Source organism: Narcine bancroftii, chromosome 1 (genome assembly GCF_036971445.1).
Source record: "Narcine bancroftii isolate sNarBan1 chromosome 1, sNarBan1.hap1, whole genome shotgun sequence".
Lineage (NCBI taxonomy): Eukaryota > Metazoa > Chordata > Chondrichthyes > Torpediniformes > Narcinidae > Narcine > Narcine bancroftii.
In genome coordinates this window covers 220,672,886-220,695,376 of record NC_091469.1, presented here as the reverse complement: position 1 = coordinate 220,695,376, position 22,491 = coordinate 220,672,886, and the positions used below count along the sequence as shown (strand labels likewise).

The following is a 22,491-nucleotide window of genomic DNA, read 5'->3' as shown; positions in this document are numbered from 1 at the left end:
CAAGGCCATTTTACAGATAACCACTGATGAGAGTACATCTAGAATCTCAAACTTCTAGAAGGCAGCCAACATTATAAGGACCCTCATCACCCTGGTCATATCCTCTTCTCACTGCTACCTTCAGGCTGAAGGTGCAGAATCCTGAAGACCCACATCTCTGGGTTCTAAACAGTTTCCTTCCAACAGCTATCGGGCACTTGAACTTCCTCTTGTTACATGACTCAAGGACAGTTCCAACACACTAAAGGGCTGACTGTACTTGCGATGTCACCTATTTTTGCTCTTATATAATTGTGAATATTTATTACCTGTCTATTTTTTTTGTATTTATTCTCTTTTTAATTGATTTGTATGCTATTATGGCTGTTTTTTAAAGTTTTTAACAAATTGCCTCTTTAGAGCCCAAGTAAGAATTTCAATGCAAACGTGCATTGCACAATGTATATAACAATTAAACTCATTATCAGTTTGATTATTGAATGGAGAACTCTTATAATGCTAAAGACAAAATGAACAGCATATCCTGGAATCTGGAGCAAAGGAGTTGCTGAATTAACTCAATGGGTCAGGTTAGCATCTGCTCAGGCAAAGCGATGGACAACATTTTGAGTTGAGATCTTGCATCGGGTTTAGAGTGTAATGGGGAGATAGCCAGAGCTGGTATGCAAGAGAGGGTGGATCCAGGATTGATGGGTATATCAATCAAGGTGGGGAGGGAAGGGTGAAGGAAAATGCTGCATGGCAACAGTGGCAACTTTCAGATAAGATGTTTAAACAAAGTCCTGTTTCCTTTCTCAATAGCCACTTTTAAGCAGGGAAAACACCCATCTGTAAAGGCGATGGTTCTTCGCCATACTCCTGCTGTCTGAAAGGTAAGTTTTAAGTTTTCGATCCACTCTTGTAGCCTGCCTCCAGTCAGAAGCCTGATGTGAAATAGCCTAATGTAAACAATCCATTGGTTCCATTTTGTAGAAGAGAAAGGGACCTGGTCAATGTTTATTCCTCGCACCTTTTTGGAATAGACTTATAGAAGCTATATTAAAATTTAAAATTTCACTTGATCCTATGGTATTTTTACTGACTTATATTAATAAATTGAGTTTGGAATTAAAATTAGATAAGTTTCAAACTGCTTTTGTGAGATTGGCTTGAGCAATGGCTAGAAATTGTTTAGCGATTACTTCGAAAAACTAGACCAATTTGAGTATTCAGTGGTGGCATTTGGAAATGATATAATTTACATAATAACTATTCCTTCTTTGTTAAAACCTGGAGCCTGTATAGGAAATATATGAGGTTGAATTTGTAATAGATTTTTTCCCCCACAAATTGATGGCATTGCCCCAAACCATGGCAAAAATTGAAGGTTGTTATGTTATTTAATCTCCTCTTCAATTTTCTTCTTTCTTTCTTTTGGGGTAGTTTAGAGAGGGGTTGGGATGGGTGGGTGGGTTAGGGTTGGGGTGGGGGGGTTGTATGGGGTAAAATATTATGTATTTAATTGTATTTTTATTGTTTGACTTATTATGATCAACAAATACATTTTTTTTTTTCAAATTCCTCACTCAACATGACCGGAAATTGCTTTGCACATTCAAGCAACTGGAGTAGAACAGCATTTTTTTTAAATTATAGTACAAATTTCCACCTGCCATTGATGAAAACAGATGGTTGATGACGTGCTTTGGTTCGCTGAATAAGAATGATTTGAGATGATTAGAGGAGATGGCCAATGGGTTTGGCTCAGGTTTGTTGGGAGGAAAATAGTTTTGGGACAGCTTTGGAGAAAATTGAGTGGGATGGTTTATGTCCGGGAATTAAATGAAGATCTTTGAACAACTACCTACAGTAATTATTATTTGACTGTCATTCAAGTCAATAATATGCTCTTTGAGGGAACATGTGCAGACAGATTACTGTATTTCTCATGTTACATCATTAAATACCTTTTAAAACATGGCTCTAGGACACCATGAAAAGTGTCACTTTTCTTGTAGTTGTGCTTGCTCCCATTTACCACAAGCTCAAAACTCTCAACTCCAATTGACTAATTAATGAGCAGTGCTGTTTCATCTTCTGAGGAGAACATTTATTCCCATTTGAGATAAAAATCAAAAAAAGGTGTGGGGAAAAAAGTATGAAAATTTGAGATCGAAGACTCTTTATCAGAACTTGGTGCAGATGAGGACAGAAGCAAACTAACTCTCCTCCCACCCTTCAATAATCACCTTAAAATTTTCCTATCACGTACTTTTTTTTTAAGATACAACCTAATATTGTGCTTTCCTCTCATATTTTAAGTTTACTTCAAGCATACAAAACCATGAAGTAAAACAAGACAGTGAAAGGTTTCACCAGGACATTGCAACTGGAATCCATCAAAACTGGCCAACTATCGTGGGTACTGACATGACAGGCCACAGATGCTGAGTACAAATGAAAATCAGCCACAAAATTTTTTTAGGTCAGTTGAACTAATGCAATGTGTCAGCATTATTATGCGACTAAGCTTGCTAAATTCAATAAACATTAAATTAATGTTTATTTTTCAACTTCCTACATGATACAGCAAATCTGAAATTCTTTGAGTTCAGCTTAAGGTTGCCTATCATAATTCCCACATATTTTTTTTCCAGAAAGCACATCATTTTTTAAAAAAATGTTGTCGAGTGTAACCATCCAAAATGCAAGTTTATAACTGTGCATGTACACATTCTTCTCTTCACGATCTATACATGTTTCCCCAAGTATAAATTCATGTACTTGGCCACTTGGCACAGTTAAAAGCAAGCTATTAATTCTCTGATATCTATGCTGTAACACTAGAAGAGGTTAATTTTGCATTGAATTTTGTCTGTATCTTTTCCTGAAGTATTGAATAAGAAATTGGAAGCATTTCTTTTCCCAGTCACTCATGTTGTTATCCAGAAGAACTTCAACACCAAGGCCACCTTGGCACCACATTTCCTCTTCTGCCAGTAGTTTTCCTCTACTGCTCATTTGATTGTTCTTGCCAAGACGAAGGTCACTCTGCGCGTTTCTAGGATGAACTCTGGCACTATTTACTCAGCCTGGATTGCCAGATTCCACAAACAATCTCATCTTTGATATGATCATATCCCACGGTAATACAAAATTGCTGTTAACTGCCAATAACTTTGGCTATGGTTTGAATGTATCAAAGTATTCACCAAATTGCATGTAAAAAAAATTTAGTAACAGTCAAATATAAAAATTCTATGCTAATCGCACCATACTTGTCATGCACCAAATCAAGTTTCAGAGTTTCATTTGGGAGCTTTATATTTTTTGGCAGTAAGGTTAGTGTGGTTTGCACAATACTATAACAGCACCAACAACCCAAGTTTGTCTGTAGAGAGTTTATGTTCTCTCTGTATTTGCATGGGTTTCCTCCGGTGCTACAAGTTTGCCTATTTGCTTAATGCATTAAAACTTCTGTAATTTAATGTTTGTCATCTACGACTATGTCTTTAATGAACTTGGCTATAGGGATTTCCACCCCATCATTTATAAACATTGAAAAGATAAAACTCGAACACGGAACATAACCAATCACTGCTAACTTGAGTTTCCATGTAGACCTATTCTCCATCTCCTGTAATTTGTCTTCAATCTCATGAAATGAACCTAAGATAATGGTATCATGAGAGAATTTACTGAATCCTGATAAGACTTTCTCACAAATGACAAGTATATGTTTTCTCTTCTCAAATATTTCAGAACCTCTTCAATCTTGATAACTTCAATAAAGAAGGTGTGCCTTTTCCATATCCACACTGTCTTTCTGATTCACTGGAAATGTTCAAGGCATTCATTCTCTTGGTAGACAATCCATTTCTCAGCCACAGGTATTTGACTTACTTGTAACAGTGCACTGATTGTCTCCTTCCATTCTTCATTGTTGTTTAATTATCTTTGTTTCATTGTCTTGTTGCTTAACTTCAAACCAAAAGATTCCTCTTGTGCATCTTACCAGACTTTATATTACATTTGACGACATTATGATTATAATTAGATAAGTGTGCAAACTTTACAACTGTTGTCTTTGCCTTTATTATATGCTCCCTTATGACTGAAGTGATTTCAATTTTTTTTAATCCTCTTCTTTTGCCAGCTTTCCTAAGTTTCCCGCTGAACTTATGACCTGGCAAACTGACCATCCTGTAACTTTTACAGCTCAGTTAGGTCCTCTCCATTGAAAATGGAGTTAAATTTCATTCAAGTTGCTCATTGAACTCAATGCTTTCATGTGCAGAATGTCTACCAGGGCTAAAAGCTCAAACCTTCCCTTCTGCCATAAAATTTCTCTCACACATTTCTTACAAATCTCCATCTGGCATACCTAAAGGTCTATTTCTACTCTCTTTCCTTTCATTTGTTTTCAAATGATTACTACAATCTTTTCTACCTGAGCCTGTTTACATTTACCATAGTTAAGTCCTTGTGACCACAACATTTATCCTTCCCTCTTTGACTCCAACCAGTAATGGTTCAGATCAAGCTTGGAATAGCCAACAGAATAATTCACCCCTACATTAATGACCCATAACTAGCATCCTTTCTTCATAAACCTTTCCTTTGTGCCCCCACAGTCTGTGACAAGGGTTAAGGTAAAAGATTCAAAGGGTTCAAAGTGTTACAACCCTGTTCACATTTTAGAATTGAAGCAAATTCTATTTACATTCAGGAGTAAACAAACCAATTTCACAAGCAAGTTCACTAAACTCTCGATATCCAGATGTATTGGGAACTACTGAGAGTTTGAACAAGCAGTACCTGCCACCACCCCATATATCATGCATGTTAATTATGCCCATGATTCAAGTATTAATTTAAGGATTAAAACTTGGAAGGTCCCTTTCCTTTAATTTTCATATAGCTTGAGATATTTTCCAGACAACGCCACATCCCAGGTCCCCACCACACCCCCACACCCATATCATTTGTCTCACCTGAACATTAATGCTGAATTTTAAACCCTCCTTTACCCTGGCATGGCATGAAAACATATCATGTGAGAAGCTTGATGTTTCTTAAATGGTATTCTGCCTGTCCCATTAAGTCATGGCTTCCTTTTCAATAAACATACTGGGACCATTTGATTTGAAAATGTATGGATTTCTGGTGTTTCCCAATGGAAGATGCTGATGCAAATTCTGTCACCCACTTCACTTCCCAGTCTGTATGGGGGGCAAGGGTTGAGGTTACTCATTTGAAGGGTTCAAAGTGTTATAACCCTGTTCACATGTTAGTATTGAAACAAATTTTATTTACATTCCAGAGCAAACACAAAACCAGAGACAGTAGATCTACAGACAAACCAATCTCACTAGAAAGTTTACTGAACTACAAATATCCAGATGTATTTAGAACTACTGAGGGTTTGAACTAAGCAGAAAATTGCCCCATGTACAGGCACTGCACACTGATTAAAGTATTTACCTAGCTACAGATGTTAAAGTCCAAATTGAACCACCTGTGTGCATTCAGATTGAGCCCCTGCCCGTCCTTATTAGCACACACCTCTTAACTGGCCCTCCATTGCTGCCCAAAGATCGCAGGCTCAGGATTTCAAATATGTGGTGTTTTTTATATACTTGGGAGCTGGAGGCCAGCCCAGTTATTGAGTCTTGTGACTTCTGCAGAGGAGGGTGACCAATTGGAAAGTAGCTTAATCATGGGCACTGATTCAATTTGACAAGGGGAAGTGACCTTTGATCAATGAGGTATTTTCTGTTTAACCAGTGTCTGCTCCACTCAATTACACCTGTACCACGGTTGGGTATCTCTTGCTTCCCTGTTTGTGTTGTCCCCCCGTGATTGTGCAGCACAAAATGTTGATGTTCATGGCTATCATATGGAGATAGATTAAAAATATATGTAGGCATGTACACTTGGAATATAGAGCACATACCTGCATCAACACAAAGGGAGACATATTATTGGTTTGCCATGAGCATGCACCTTAGCGTGCCACATTAACACTTGGACATCCATTTAGCATCTTGAAAACAGGTGCAGCAGTATCAAATCTTTATCGCCATGTATTAAATTTAAAATTAGCACAGACCCTTTTGGCCCTTGAGCCCATGCCACTCAATTACACCCAATTGATCTACAACCCATGTTATGTTTTGAAAGGTGGGAGGTAATCAGAGCACCTAAAGGAAACCTACACAGACACAGGGAGAAGTTACATGCTCCTTACAGACATTCCAGATCAGAACCTCAGTCCCGATTGTTAGAGCTGTATCAACGTTGCTCTGACTACTACGCCAACCCATCTGGTTTCTAGATTACGTCGGGGAATCAGACTTGAAGGAAAAAGGGATTGTACAACTTAGGCAACTTCTCAATCAGAATCCACAACTGAAGGTTCTTATATTCCCAGTCACAGAACTGAGAGGGACCAAGTAAATAGAAACAGGAGAAAAGAAGGCCATAAATTTGACATAATCCATAAAAATAAAAATATTGTTTCCTGGTCTGTGACAAGCTGAGGAAATCATTAGATTGTATCTGATTTAATTTTTTAAAATTTTAACAGTTTTTGTAAAAATTCATTCTCTGTCGACTGCATAAGAAATGCCGACACTGCTAAAAGAAATTCCCTCCTTTGGCTCAAGACCTTGTTAGTTTGGAAATGAGCTCCAAACTGTGGGTGGTCTGATCCAAATCAAGAGATTCAACAGCCCATGTGATCAACTAAATCTTAAGGTGCGCTAAAATTCATTTTACTGAATGGATTGAAGCACAAAAGAGGAAATAAAACTTCACTACACGAGTAAAAGGGTATGGGGATAACTATCAAAGCAGTACCAGCAGTCACACTGCTGGTAGTCCCTGCCACAATTCTGTGAATCTATTCAGTGTCCCCAAGAAAACGTTTTTGTTCATCTTTCTTCTTTGTCTCTATAAAATTGGAATTCATTTTATTCTTGATGCTCTCATTTTGACTTAAAATGAGAAAAGAAACAATTGTTTCTGGGATTGTATGAATAATTTTTTGAAGACAGTGAACATTGTCATTTTAAAATATTGACCTATATAAAATTTTACTGGTGTGCTAAATATTTCAGTGAGCACCAAGCGTTTTGATGTTAGTCAGTATGTACCTCAGTTTAACACCAGCAAATGTAATTTAAATGTATCTGTCTTCAGCAAAAAGACAAAATGTACTTACCAGATCTTTAACTTATTTTTCCCTCATTGCAGAATTCTTTCATAAAATTGTGTGATTTGCAAGCTGCGTAGAGAGTAAACATCTAGGCCAATACTCAGCAGATCTACCCTCAGGCACTGACTGGAGATTGGATGTGGGATGTGCTTGTGGTTAATTATTAGCAAAATTGGCCTGGATAGAGGTTGTTGTTAGAGGAACAGCATCTCATCTTCTGACTGGGTACCCTCCAACTGGATGGCATTAATATCGATTTCTCTGGCTTTCGTTAACCCCCCCCCACTTGTGGTGACCCCTTGCAGCCCCCTCGGGACCCCTCAAAATGAAAGATGAATGTGACAATCCAGCAGGCTGCATGAGGCCCACAGCGCTGCCCTCCAATTGGCCACAACTAAAGGAGCCTGACTGGCCTATCAAGGAAAGTGTCTCACAAATGCACCAGTCAGCACTGAGGGGGTTTTGAGCACACCTTTCAGCTTGGGAATAAAAGCAGAGCTGTGAGCCCAATAAAGCTCAGTGTTAACTACACTCCATTGGGGTTTGTGTCGTTCTTTCTGGGAACAGCGTGTTCTTTCTAAGCTAACTTGAATACAGCTATAACCTCTCCTATGCTATAGGCTCCGCAGAGCCATAGCTTGCAGCAGGCAGCTACACCCTCTTCGCCTTTCCCTATCTCTGTCTTTCCATTTTGCCTCCTTTCACACAAACATGACAAATTCCTACCTCATCCCTCATCATATCCAATTTGTTGGTCTGGGTTCCTCCCCCCAGCCAGCATTGTCTGAATTCTGAGATTTCCTCCATCAGGCTCAATATATCTTTGACTTGTATGGACACTGAAAAGACCAGCTGAGTTTCCCCAGCATTTCGGTGTGTTTTTACTATAATCACAGTTTCTGCAAACTTTCTTGTTTCTCTCATTGTTAGATAGGATCTTGATAGGCTCTATCAATAACCACAGTCATGGACTGAAAGAACAATAGGCTTTATTACACGGAAGACTTTGGCTGTCCTGGATCCAGGTAGAGGAATGATGGAAAGGGGGAGGAAGCTTGTCTTTTGTGGCCAGGACAAAAAGGGAGGAGACTTCAGGGATGAGTCATTAGTGGGCGGGGGAGGAAAACATATTAGCACATTCATCCCTCCTTTTAAAACAGAACCCCCCCCCCCAACTTCAAACACTCAAGGCTAGAGGTCCAGCTGTGCCAGTGTCTTCCTCCGTCTGTGGGACTGGCGAGGAGCAGGCGTGGAGATGGTCTGCTGTGCTGCCAGTCGGGTGTCCGGAGGTGGGGCGGCCATCTGTATGTGTGGGGAAGGGACTGTCTGTGCTGGGGTGCTGACTGAAAAAGTATGAGAAGGGGAAGGGTTCAGTACCTTGACGGGGGTCGGCACTGTTGGAGTGTGTTCTAGGAAGGGTGTACCAGACAACTTGGTCTCTAACAATGAATCGCAATGGGGTGAGATGTGAAAAGTAGGGTGGTCAGGGGTGGACGGGTATTTCCGGGCTTGCCGGCGCATGCCAGGTCCCAGATGGGTACTGTGTCCTCGTGGCCGTCTGGGTACTGCACATAAGTGTACTGTGGGTTTGCGTGTATGAGGTGCACCTCATAAACAGTGGGTCTGTTTTTTGGCCCCTCCCCCATGTTTCCAGAGCAGGACCGGTCCCAGAGTTGCCAGCCAGGGGCCATTGAGGACCCATTCGCTGACTTCCTAGGGAAGGCAAACATACATTCATGCGGGGTAGTATTTGTAGCTATGCACAGCGGCGAGTGGATGGCATGCAAAGCTTCTGGCAAACGTCTTCCCAGTGGAATACTGGCAGATTTCTGGATTTCAGGGCCAGGAGCACAGCCTTCCAAATGGTGGCGTTCTCTCTCTCCACCTGGTCATCACCTGTGGGGTTGTAACTTGTGGTCCTGCTGGTGACTATGCCTCTGGCTAGAAAGTACTGCCGTAGATCCTCGCTCATGAATGAGTTCCCCTGATCACTGTGGATATAGCTGGGGTACCCGAAAAGAATGAAGATGGTGTGCAGTGCCTTAATAACCATTCCTGAGGTCACATCCAAGCAAAAGATGGTAAAAGGGAACCTGGAATACTCGCCAATGATGTCAAGGAAATAGATATTCCTGTTAGACGAGGGTAGGGGGCCCTTGAAATCGACACTGAGTCATTCAAAAGGGTGTGTAGCCTTTATGAGGTGTGCCTCGCCAGGTCAGAAGAACTGCGGCTTGCATTCAGCACAGACCTGGCAAAGTCTGGTCATGAAACTGACGTCCTCGATGGAGTATGGAAGGTTCTGAGTCTTAATGAAATGGAACAATCTTGTAACTCCAGGGTGACAGAGGTCATTATGGAGGGCTTGGAGATGGTTGAGATGCACACTGGCAAATATCTCCCAGGAAAGAGCGTCTGGAGGGTCATTGAGCTTACTGTCCGGTACAAGGTGTCATAGTTATAGGTGGAAAGCTCAATTCTCCACCTAAGGATCTTGTTTTTTTTAAATTTTGCACCTCAGTTTTATGTTGAACATGAAGGTGATGGTCCGTTGGTCTATCAACAGGGTAAACCTTTTACCGGCTAGGTATTGGTGCCAATGGTTCACTGCCTCAGCAATCGCCTGCGCCTCCTTCTCGACAGAGGAATACCGCATCTCAAGGCCATGATGGGTGCGGAAAAAAATGCCACTGGCCTGCCTGCCTGGTTGAGTGTGGCGACCAGTGCGAAGTCAGAGGCATCGCTTTCCACTTGGAAGGAGATGGATTCATCCACGGCATGCATCGTGGCTTTAATGATGTCTCCTCTGATGAGGTGGAAAGCAGTCTGGGCTTCCACCGATAACGGGAAGGTTATGGACTTTATCAAGGGGTGGGTTTTATCAGCATAATTGGGCACCCATTGTGCATAATACAAAAACAGCCCCAGGCACCTCTTCACCGCCTTCAGGGTGTTTGGTACCGGGAGCTCCATCAGGGGTCGAATGCGGTCGGGGTCCGGGGCAATGACACTTTGTGCCACAATGCATCCAAATAGGGCTAGGCAATGTGTGTTAATCACATATTTGTCGTTATTATACGTCAGATTAAGGGACTTTGCCATACGCAAGAATTTTGTGAAGTTTGCATTGAGGTCCTGCTGGTTATGACCGTAGATGGTGACATTGTCTAAATAAAGGAACATTGCTGCCAGGTTATGCTTATCTACCATTCGATTCATCACCCGTTGGAATGCGGAAATGCCGTTCATGACACCGAAGGGTACCTTGAGGAAGTGGAAGAGCTTGCTGTCGGCCTCGAAGCCTGTATATATACTGTCTCCCGGGTGGAAGGGAAGCTGATGATATGCCGACTTGAGGTCAATGGTCGAAAAGACCCAGTACTGGGCGACCTTATTGACCATGTCGGCTATCCTGGGAAGGGGATATGCGTCCAACTGTGTGAAATGATTGATGGTTTGACTGTAATCTATAACCATCTGGGGCTTGCTCCCACCCCTGACCACCAAGACTTGGGCTGGAGCTAGGGGCGATGATCCCCTCTGACAGGAGTCACTGAACCTCGGCTCGAATGAATGCCATATCCTTGGCACTGTGACGCCTACTTTTGGTAGCTATGGGTCTGCCTTCTGGGGTTAGGTTAGCGAATAATGATAGAGGGGACACCCGAAGGATGGAAAACCCACTGGCCGGTGCTGGAGAACTGTGGGAGGGAGGGGAGTCAGTGACTTGTGAGTTGTACACTTTGAGTGGTGGTTGTGGGCCACTGAACGCTGTCATCACACTCCTGAACTGACTTTGGAAGTCAAAGCCCAGAGCTGGAGCACGACCAACAGGGAAAGCTCGTCGTAATGTTCCTTCCCCACCGTCAGAGATGCAACGCAGTACCCACAGATGTTAGTTTGGTGGTCCTTGGCCACCATTGATATGGAACCACTGGTCGACCAGACAGGGAGCGAGAGTCCTCAGGCCATGTCAGGGTGGATGAAGCTCTTCGTACTGCCACTGTTGAAAAGGCTGCTAATTTTGTGCCCATTCATCTCTATTTCCATCATGGAGTGGGCGATCGGATGAGGCTTGGCCTAGTTCAGCATAATCGAGGCCAGGAGTGAAGCATCGTCATCATCGTCGGTGGAGACGCCCGATGTACAAGATTGTGTCCTTTGTGTTGACCACGCAGTTATTGCTACCAAGGTCAAGGGAGAAGATGGAAATGGCGCCTTCCACAGCGGCGGAGTCATAGTGCCAGATAGAAGTAACATCAGCGAGGTGGGCAGTAGCGAGGGTGGCAGCAGATAACGCTCCTTTCACTGCGCAAGCGGTCAGCACTAAAAATGAGGGCGAGACCTGCTCAACGGTCATACATGCCACACTGCTTTATGGGGAGGTCCTCGCTTTACAGACCCGCTGATAGTGCCTCCTCTTACCGCAGCCAGAGCAGGTAGCACCTTTTGTGGGGCAGTCATAGCGGGTGCTTTGCTTGTCCACAGAAATAGCACTTCAAGTGCTCGGCCACCACAGCCACAGCAGTCGGGTCAGCAGTCCCAGCTGCAATCGCTCAAGATTGTGGTGTCAGTGATGCACATGTGGTGGACCCGTTTTTTCCCACGATTGATTCCAAATGGCGCTGGGCCGAGTCGAGAGTTCTAGTCAGCTGCACAGCCCATTTCAGCAGTCGTTGGTCCTCTCTGAGCAGATGCTGCCTGATGTAATCGGACCTCAACACCAACACACGGGTGGCCTGGACCAGCTTTTTGACACACTGGGCCATTGGCACAGGAGCTGTGGGGTTACCCCAACAGCCTTTTCCCAGCATGAACAGGGCACGAAGAAAATCTTCTACCAACTCACCATGCTGATGGTTTTGGGATGCCAGGGTGTAGCGTGAGTACACTTCGTTGAGCTTCAGCTTGAAGAGGGCTCAGAGTTCTAGCACAGCTCTTTAAGGCCTGAAAAGCTCTCTGGCCGACTCTTGCTTGTAGGACTTTTAGCTTCTTCTCGTTGCAGTCCACCAGTTCGGGAAAATTATTGAACCATCTGATCCACTGCTCATAGTATTCTGATACTCCTGGAAGTTGGGGGTCCATTTCCAACCGAATGGGACACAGCAGTTTCTCCATTTCCGGAGAGACGTTATTGTGTGTATTAAATTGATAGGCTCTATCAATAACCACAGAGTCATGGACTGAAGGAACGAAAGGCTTTAATACACGCAAGACTTTGGCTGGCCTGAATCCAGTTGCAGGAATGCTGGAAAGGGGGAGGTAGCTCGACCTTTTTGGCCAGGGCGACTGCTGTCTCTCAGGTCGAAAAAAATGTGGACTCTCTCCACATTTTCTGGAAGAAAGAACCGACCTCTGTCAATCATGTCAAAAAGGTGATCGTCTGAAGCTAGACCCAGAGCAGGTTCATATCATTGTCAAATTCATTCTGCAATCTGCTGAGCTTTAGCAGCCTTCTGTCAGAGCAGAGGAGTCCGGCCAGAGGGACGGCAGGAAAACAAGGGAATGTTACAATAAAAAGTGGCAAAAATGTGCAAGGGTGACAGAATGAACTTTGCATGATACTCAGCAAGCAATGAAGGATACATTTGGCTTCAAATTTTATTTTGCATTGAGGGCCTCTCATTGAGAAGAGAAAGATAGACTGGAGACCGTTGATGAGTAGGTACAAGCGGTTATAATGTGGCCTCTTGGTTACCTGATCCCTGCTTCTCCGACCATTCCTCTGGCCCCACTACAGCTTGGCACAATTTTAAAGCAAAGCAACTGTGCTTTGTTTTCAACTTAAAATTCCGATGAAGAGTCTCTCAACTCCTCTTTCCAAGGATAGAAATTAATTGCTGGAGAAACACACGAAATGCTGGAGAAATTCAGCAGACAGGCCATAACCCTTCATTAGGTGCTGTGTTTTGAGATCATAAAATTTTTTAAAAATCTGTTTTTATTACAGATTTCCAACATCTGCAGTTTTTATTTCCAATTTTCTTTTTTTTTTGTTTTCATGGTGAAATTAAAGTTGACCAGTTGTTTAGAAAAAACAAACTCCTTTACCCTTCTTTGAAAAAGGCAGATAGGGTCTTGATTTAACATATCATGCAGAAAAAGGGAGCTCTTTCTGTACAATCTCCCCTCAGTCGTGTGCAGTCTTGAATTCTGCCCTCTGTATCAGAAAGCGAATTCCAGGCTTTTTTGTGCAGAGGCGAGAAAGCCACCCACTGGTCTGCAGCCACTAGGCCAAGCAATTAGGTTATTTCCTTAACTAAATTCCTTGGTTCATCAGTTCCTCTGCCTTAAACAGTGCACAAGAAGAGGGGTGGAGGAGCTCAGCAGGTCATGCAACATCAAGACGCAGTCGAGGTTTCGGTTCTGAGCTTTCCTAATGTAGTACTCGAGGCCTAAACATGACAGTGATTGCTTTCCATGAATGCTCCAAGACCTGCTGAGAGTCTCTTCACCTTTTGATGTATTGTTTCAGTTCTCTAGCATCTGCAGATGTCTTGTTCATTCTCCTTTGGTCATCTGACTTAATTAATTTCAGACCTGGGAACCAATAGGCATGGAGGCCAGAAGAAAAGATTGAAACAGACTTGGTGTTCTGGCTCAGGAGAAGGCTTGACCTCCAGTGGTATGAGTTTCCTTTCCGAAAACGCACAGGAACTTTAAAGCCAGTGGAGCCATAATAGCCAACAGTGATAAGTGAGAGGGAGGTGGACACTGGCCCAGCTGGTGAGTGAGTTCATAGCCACCTAGAATCTCAAAATGTGGTAGAGACATTCAAATATCTTAGTTTAATCTCTGGAGAGCCATTTGGATAAAACAACAGATTAGTTGGCCATGCACAAAAATCTACCCCTTGTTTGAAAGAGAAAACACTCCCCTGGATACAACTCAGGTTGACAGTCACAAATGGATAAAAGTACCGGCAGCATGGTTGGTGTGAGGGTGGCATGGTTGGCACAGTGGTCAGCGCCATGCCTTTGCAGCACCAGCGATCAGGACTGGGGTTCGAATCCCGCGCTGGTCTGTAAGGAGTTTGTACCTTTTCCCCAGGGGGCTCCAGTTTCCTCCCACCGTTCAAAAGCAGGGGTGACGGTTAATTGGATGGCATGGACCCATGGGCTGAAATGGCCTGTTACTGCGCTGTATGTCTAAATTAAAAATTAAATTAAATTATGTTTGGGTGCATGTGGATATTACTGCAACGTGTGACTTTTACTGTGGTTGAATGGAGTCAAAGAAACAGGAATAAATAGAAACACATAGACTGAAGTTATAATATACAAGTTATACCTTCGCACTTCTTGCAATGTAATATCCATTTATTTTACAAAAACATACAAACTCCTCACAGACACTGTTGATTAGAGCAGGAGAGAACTGCAAGCCATGTGACAACCATTTTAGGGACACAAATATTGGATTGCGTCAGCACCCCTCCTTCAGGGTCCACTGAGGGGTTGGTAAGGAGGTTCAATTGTTTCCCTGAAATAAATGTTACAGCAATCTGATTGTTTAATATTCACTGTTATTGTTCTATTTTATGTAGAAAAAATAAAATAAGTTGATTAACCTAATTCCCCAGCTGTTGTTTGCAATTTGAACATATGTCTCCATTTTATTACTTCAGGATTCTGGATTAGTTGTCCAGGAATGTAAAAACTATGATTCTATTTCCATGTGAAGTGAAAACAGCAAAACAATAAAGGTCTCTATTTTTCTTTAAATGGTCTACTTTTTACAACTTTCAGATTCAGCTCACAAGTGTCAAAAGACATTAAATATATTCACTCAAAAATAACTGTGAGCAGTTTACAGTACAAGAAACCATGTGGCAAGTCATTTTAAGGTCACAAACACAACCCCTAATATTGGATTGAATGAGCACCTCTCCTTTAGGATCCTCTGAGGGGTTGATCAAGATGTTTAGAGGCAGTGGGGTTAGAATGGTGATTTAACATTACCAATCTCCATCATTTGTTAGATGACTGTGGGTCCTGCTTAGGTACATCCTGAGTGTTCTGCTCTCAAAAACACTCCACTCAAAGCTTCCACCTGCATTTCTTCAGCTACATTTATCATCACTACCCTCTTTCATCTTCCCCCTTACTTATGTGATCAGCCTTCAGCAGAAAACATTTATACAACTTGTATTGAACACTTCCAGTTAATCAAAGTTTCACATCGCCAGTCTACTAAATTCTCTTGGCATGTCTTGGTGGCTGATGGCCTCTAATTACATCCTATTCCCAGTGAATGGAAACATGTTCTCTGCATCGACACTATCACACACCATCATCTTTAAAAAGACCCTCTTGGATAATATTCACTTGTAGTGGCAATCAGGCTGGCGCTCTGGGCGGCAAAATCATCCAAGAGCCAGCAAACCACGCAATGGCACTGGCACCAGCAAGTGAACTGGCGGCTAAAGCAGCAATTCACCAACATGGCACTGGCTCCCAATGCACAGCCAATAGATAGCAACAGAGCGTGGGGAAGAAGGTATTGCCTTGTAAGAATGTACCTGCGTGCGGGAAACCTATTGTTATGCGGGCGGTGATGTCTGCAAAGGGGGGAAAATGGCGGGAACCCAAAAATGGTATAAAAGTTGGGCTTCAGCCCCAATAAACCAGATCTATACCTAACTGTACTCGTGTGTGTATCTTTACATTGAGTAGTGCAAGGCTACAATTAGTGACCCTGATGGTTTAGACGGCGTCTAAACCCCAGCAATGAGTGAGCCAGCTGCAGTCCACACAGTCCCCCTGAAGCTGCTGAACTTCTGGACGAATCAGCCCCGCATCTGGTTCGACCAGGCTGAGGCACAGTTCCAGATCTGGCAGATCACAGCAGAATCCACCCGGTATTATCACATGGTGAGCGCCCCAGACCAGGACACGGCAAGCCAGGTAGCCAATTTCATCCAGGAGCTCCCGTCAGAAGGCACCTGCACGACCTTCAAAGAGCTGCTTATCAAGATTTTTGATTACGGCACGAGAGAGGAGCACATCTGCTCTATTTGGACAGTCCTCCGTCGGCCCTGGATGGTCCTCATTGGGAAGCATGAACCCTGCATAATGTTCCAGCAGGTGTTCTTAGAGCAACTACCTGAGGACGTCCAAATGTTCCTGGCTGACGCTGACTTAAGTGACTCCCGGAAAGTCTCAGCACAAGTGGACATCCTATGAAAGCAATAAAGAAAGAGTGCTCGGCACCTGTGGGCGTCGTTGCTAAACCTCACAGCCAGACCTGGACCAACTCACCGAGGGAACATCAATCCCACGAAGGAGATGAGTCCAATGACCAATGGTGCTCCTATGCCGATGCCGACCGCCGTGCATGTTTCAGGAAAATGCTGGGACCAGCTGTCACTGATGACCACGGTGGCTGGCCAACAAGACAGCCTCCTGTATGTGAAGGACCATCAATCCAGATGGCGGTTCCTCATGGACACAGGAGCGGAGGTCAGCGTCCTGCCCCCATCAGGGCAGGAAACCAGAAACAGGCAAGTGGGCCCCACTTTGAGATCTTCCAACAGCAGCATGATCAGGACCTATGATATACGCAAGGTCCAAGTGCAGTTGGGAGGCAGCCTCTTCTCGTGGGTGTTCGCATTGGGACCAGTGGAACAGTTGCTCCTCGGCGCAGACTTATTGTGTACCCAGCCCGCTGGTGGACCTGAAGGGTCGGAGACTAGTCCATGCACTGTCTTTCCTGACTTTCACCCTTAAGGATGCCAGGATCCCGTACCCCCTCCTGGACTCAGTGCAACGATCCACGGACGTGTATGCCAAGATCATGGGACCCCTACCAGTATCCAAGGGGTTCCGCTACTTGTTCACAATGGTTGACCATTTCACCAGGTGGCCAGAAGCAGTCCTGATAGCAGACACTTTGACAACCTCATCTGCCAGGGCCCTCATCTCCTCTTGGGTGGCATGGTTCAGCATACCCTCCCACCTTACATAAAATACATGGCCCACTTCACCTCCAGCTTATGGACTGACCTCGCTAGCCTGTGGGGCACTCAGTGACACCACACGGCAGCTTATCATCCAGAACTGAATGGGCTGGTGGAGTGCTTCCACAGGCACCTCACGTCCACACTCATGGCTGGACTACAAGGACCCTACTGGGTAGACGAGCTATCATCGTCACTGCTATGGATCTGCACAACACCCAAGGAGGACCTCAACATCTCTTCTGCCGAACTCGTCTATGGAGGTCCACTGGTGGTCCAAAGGGAATTCACCCCATCTCAAGACAAACAACCAGACGACACAGCAGCACTCCTCTGCAGGCTACGGGAATGAGTTGGCAACCTGGCCCCGACCAGGGCATGGACAAGTGAGGACCAACATACCCAAAGGCCTGCAGGACTGTGATTATGCTTTCATTCACAGGGGTCCACACCATCCACCGATACAGAGGCTGTACTAGGGTCCATTCCGGGTCGTATGCAACAACAGCGTCACGTTCAGGCTGGAGGTTTGAGGCAAGACAGAGGTCTTCACTATGGACAGTTTAAAGCCAACACACCTGGATGCGGCATGCCCCATTGAGACACCAGCACTACACAAGAGAGGCAGGATGCCAAAGCCCACAGAGACATTGGCTTTGCGCAGCAAACACAATACTGCCGGTATTGGAATGGGGGGGTGGGGGGGTCATGTAGCAGCATGTCACCACAGCAATCAGGCTGGCCCTCTGGATGGCAAGCACAGCCAAGAGCCAGCAGACTGCACAGCGGCACTTGCCCCAGCAAGTAAACTGACGCCGAAGGCAGCATAGGGGCCAGCATCCCCAACATGGTGCTGCCCCCCAATACACAGCCAATAGATAGAGACAGAGCGCAGGGAAGAAGGTATTATCATGTAAGAATGTAACCGCGCATGAGAAACCAACTATTGTTATGTGGGTGGTGACATCTGTAAATGGGGGCAAACGGCAGGAACTTAACAGTATAAAAGTCAGGCTTCAGCCCCAATAAACCAGAGTTACATCTGACTACACTCGCGCGCATGCGTGTGCGTGTTTGTGTGGGGGGGTGTGTTTGTGTGGGTGTGTGTGTGTGTGTGTTTGTGTGTGTGTGTGTGTGTGTGTGTGTGTGTGTGTGTGTGTGTGTGTCTTTACTTCGACTAGCACGCGGCTACATATATTTCTTTTATCTTGCTTATTTATCCTTTCCTCAAATACCTTCATATTTCTCGATTCATCCTTTTAAAGCCTCCCTGCACTTTATTATTACAGTATTAAGACCTACAACATTCTGAAACCGTGGTCTAACCAAGGGTGAGGATAACATCTGGTTTTTGGGTTTATTATTCCAGTGCTCAAATTGTGTTCTTTGTTAACCCCGGGCACAACTCTTTATTTAGTCAGAATGTTCCAAATTTTCATAAACATCAAAACAGAATTAAAAGCTTTCAGACTTTATAAGAAAGTGAAAATGTTCAAATTCTTAACTTAAAAAAAAAAAGGGTATAGGGTTTACAAAAATAACCCAACAAATGGTAAAAACAATCACACCTATCGACTTTTTGTCCTAGTTCCTTACACCTGCAGACTCTGACATTGGAGCCTATTGGTAAACTGAAATCAAGGCAACTTTGGCATTTGTTATGTTTACGGAGACATTTCAACCTTTACCCTGCAAAATTTGGCAAAATGACGTCCAAATTAACAGTAATGCAAATAGCACTTCAACTTGAGAATTTTGAATGACTATTTCTCCAATCATGGCTCAAGGCCAAGTGATCAAATCAGAATCTGGAATCAGATAATATGTGCAATTCCTGGTGAGGGCATCTGACCCAAATCGTCCACTATTATATTTCTCCCATCGATGCTGCTAGACCTGTTAAGTTCCTCTAGTAGATTGTTTTTTTTTTGCCAAACATGAGCAATTTGGCGTATTAATTACACTTATTCAGAAAAAAAAACACCTGAGTTTAACCAACAAACTCTAAAAAAAAAGAAAGATTAATTTTAAAGTTCCTCAGAAATAATAAAAGAAATGCCGAAAGGACTCAGCCAGTCAAACAAGTTTTGTGGAAGGACAAAGCGATTAATGGCTTGGGGAAAAGTGGAAGATGACAGGTTTCAAAGGAGGGATGGGGGCAGGGAGTGTGGGTGGGAGTAAAACATAGAACCCAGCACATTACAGCGTTGTACAGGCCCTTCGGGGCTCACATAGTCTTCCAACCTACCTACTCCAGAACAATCTAATCTAGTGGTTCTCAACCTTTTTCTTTTCAGTCACATACCACTTTAAGTATTCCTTATGCTAAATCTGCTCTGTGATTAGTAACGGATTGCTTTAAGTGGTTGTAGGTGGAAGGAAAAAGTTTGAAAACCACTGTTTTAATCGTACCTAATTAACTTGTTATATGCATGATTTCATAACTCCAAATTCTTCTCAAGCAAAATATTTCAGTTACAATTGAGTCTAGAACAGTGATTCTCAACCTTCCCTTCCCACTCACATCCCACCTCAAGCAATCCTTTATTAATCACAGAGCATCAATGGCATACGAAATACTTAACGTGGTATGTGTGTAGAAAGAAAAAGGTTGAGAACTACTAATCTCATCCTTCCCTACTTCACAACCATAACCCTTTACTTTCCTACTGTCCATGTGGCTATTGAAGATTCTTTAAAATATTTCTGTTGTACCAGCATCCACTCCCAACCCTGGTAATAAATTCCAGGCACCCACTAGTCTCTGTGTAAAAAAATACTGTGGCTAAACTTTTCTCCATTCACATCAACCCTATGGTCTCCATGTCCTGGTTTTTAGGGACTAGCAACAAGTGCATATACTCCACGTCTTAGTTCTCTGGGACTTGTTTTATAGCCAAACACCAGTTGGTTCATACTCAGGGGTGCAGTGCTACCGGAGCACCACTCTGGCTCCTCATGGGCCATGGGCCTGCTCTGGGCAGTGGTGTGGCACATAAGATGACTGACCCCACCCCCCCCACCCCCCAAAGCTGAGTGCAATTTTCTATTCTGGACATACCTGTTCCTTCCATGACCAGTCATCCTCTTTCATAATCTTACAGTTCATTCTCAATTACACAATGCCAAATACAACATGGCGGTCACCAAGGCCAGGTTTCGCGAGACTTTCTTGTCGCCATTTTTAGTGAGCTCTAGCACCAAAAAAATTTGCATTGCCCCCCTATCATACTGGGGTTCATGCTGTAAAGGTATGCCCATGGACCCAGTCTGCAGTATGGTATATATTATGAAATGTTAAAAATGGCCCGAGTCCGAAAGGGTTAAACAGAGGTCCTCTTGTATTTGCTAATGTTGCCCTGAGATAAAAGATGTTGGCTGTCCACTTTATGCCTCCCACTATCCCTCATCCTTCATCACTCCAAAGAGTACAGCCCTAGCTCTGTTAACCTTGCTTCATTAGACATTCTCAAATCCATGTAACACACTGTTAAACTTCTTCAGTGCTATATCTAAAGGTTCTATATCCTTCCTAAAAAGAGGCAATCAGAAATGAATGGAGTACCCTGAGAGTGGTCCAGCAGAGCTGTACAAATTTCAAGGTTCCATTCATCATCATGTAAGAGTGAATTAAAAATGTAATATGCATGATATACTTCAACTTGTATCTGCTGTCAGGCAAAGAGTCAGCATGAACACCCCTAACAATAGGAGAAAGAGAAGCAAAAGATCCTTCAGGGATCTTGAGTTTCTGTGGATTCAACTCCAGTGCCCCCATTGCCTCCACAGCCGCACGGACTCCAGTTCAAAAAATCAGCCACCCGAGCTCCAGATCCAAACCTCCAATATGATCAGGAGGCCTTCAGCACACAAGGCCCTTCAGGAGCCCTTCTTGCCCTCAGTGGCCTCTCGAATCTCATGTCCAACACCTAGTTCCCATGAGCCCACAGCCTGTGTGGGGCCTTCAACCATGTTGCAAGCAGTCTGTGTTGGGCTTTCATCTCCTGAGCCCCTCAGTGTTCACCATCCTTAGGGCCATCTCTTATGCTTCACCTTCTCCTCATTTCTGGTGCCCTGCTCCTAGGAGCCGGCCACCCCATGTGGGGGCACAGGTGCTGCCATCTTGGGCATAAGCTCCATGATTGCAGGATTTGAGAAAAAAAAACAGCACATTTCACGACTCCATGACTCACTTGTCCACGCTTCCCACCAATTTCCCTCTTGGCACCTTCCCCTGTTGGCAGGAGGTGCCCCACTTGCACCCACAACTCCTCCCTCTCCACCATTGAGGGTCCTAAACAAGTGACACCACATGAATCTGGAGGGCTCATCTACTTTATCCATTCAAAGTCTGTGTGGAGTTGTCGGCAAAGGACAGGGCAGTAGGACCCTGCAGAGCTGCGCTTGTCTACAGCCCCTCTCCCAGGTCCGCACCAGTGGGAACACTGTTGATACAGCAGCTCTGGCAGAGCTATCTTTTCTTTCCTGGACAATACCGCACAGTTCTTGAACTCAGTGCCCTGACTAATAAAGGCCAGCACACCATATGCCTTCTTAACCACCCTATCAACTTGCGCAGCAACTTTGAGATAGCCATGGACTTGGAATCCAGGATCTCTCTGTTCCTCCACACTGTTAGGATTATGTGAAGGCTGGTTAAAACAGCTCAGGTGATAATGAGAATGGATACTGACCATTAAACAAGGCAGTTGAAAGAAAGGGGGTGAAAAAGGGGTCATCAGCATGATTATGGGAAATGACATAAAGTTGGCAATTTCACTGTTTATTCTGTGACAGAGTATATCGAGGTGTTTGGGAGATACATTGGGAAAGGTTTGTTAGAGCAGGTCACGCACAAACACTTTAAAACACAGAATTTTTGCAGGAGCTTTTGCAAGAGGCTCAGACTCATGATGGGCTGTTGTTTGCAGAAGGCAACAAATGTAACAACAGGCAGCAGAAGCTTTGTCTGGAAAAGAGAATTTATTGTCTGGAAGGTCATGTGATCTTGGGAGGCAGAGAGCAGGAAAAAGCAGGCTTTGCTCTTAGAGAGGAGGGAGTGAGAGAGAGAGAGAGAGAGAGAGAGAGAGAGATACACACACACAGACATCGGTTCCAGAGGGACCAGCTGGCAAGCTTTGGAAGATGGCCTGGTCAAAGGAGAGGACTGGCTGTCCGGTGTTTCTCTTGGAATAGGAGAAACAGAAAGGAACTCTGTGGTGGCCTCAAAGGAAGAGGTTATCATCTGGAGAACCCTGAAGGGGGCAAGTTTCGTCAGCAAGACAAGGGAGTGGCTGATTAAAAAGGAATCAGTTGTGGATGTCCTGGAACAAGA

The 22,491-nt window shown here is 44.1% G+C and overlaps 1 protein-coding gene and 1 long non-coding RNA gene across 14 annotated transcripts in view; one reads left to right on the top strand and one right to left on the bottom strand.

Moving 5' to 3' along the window:
* Positions 1–7,330, bottom strand: part of LOC138739308 (uncharacterized) — a 149,827-nt gene extending 142,497 nt beyond the window's left edge. For all 3 annotated transcript variants that reach the window (XR_011342162.1, XR_011342160.1, XR_011342158.1), the window contains exon 1: positions 7,205–7,330. This is a non-coding gene — a long non-coding RNA (uncharacterized lncRNA). The remainder of the gene's footprint in view (positions 1–7,204) is intronic.
* Positions 1–22,491, top strand: part of LOC138739274 (uncharacterized) — a 74,222-nt gene that overhangs the window by 22,823 nt on the left and 28,908 nt on the right. For 4 of the 11 annotated variants that reach the window (XR_011342152.1, XR_011342138.1, XR_011342151.1 and 1 more), the window contains one exon: positions 802–872. The exons of 2 other annotated variants lie outside the window; for them this stretch is intronic. Coding sequence is in view for 4 of the 9 variants with exons in the window: in XM_069891048.1 (XP_069747149.1) it covers positions 802–834 (33 nt within the window). In the remaining 5 variants the exon portion in view is untranslated. 5 more of the 11 variants (XR_011342140.1, XM_069891048.1, XM_069891055.1 and 2 more) reach the window with 5 other exon arrangements.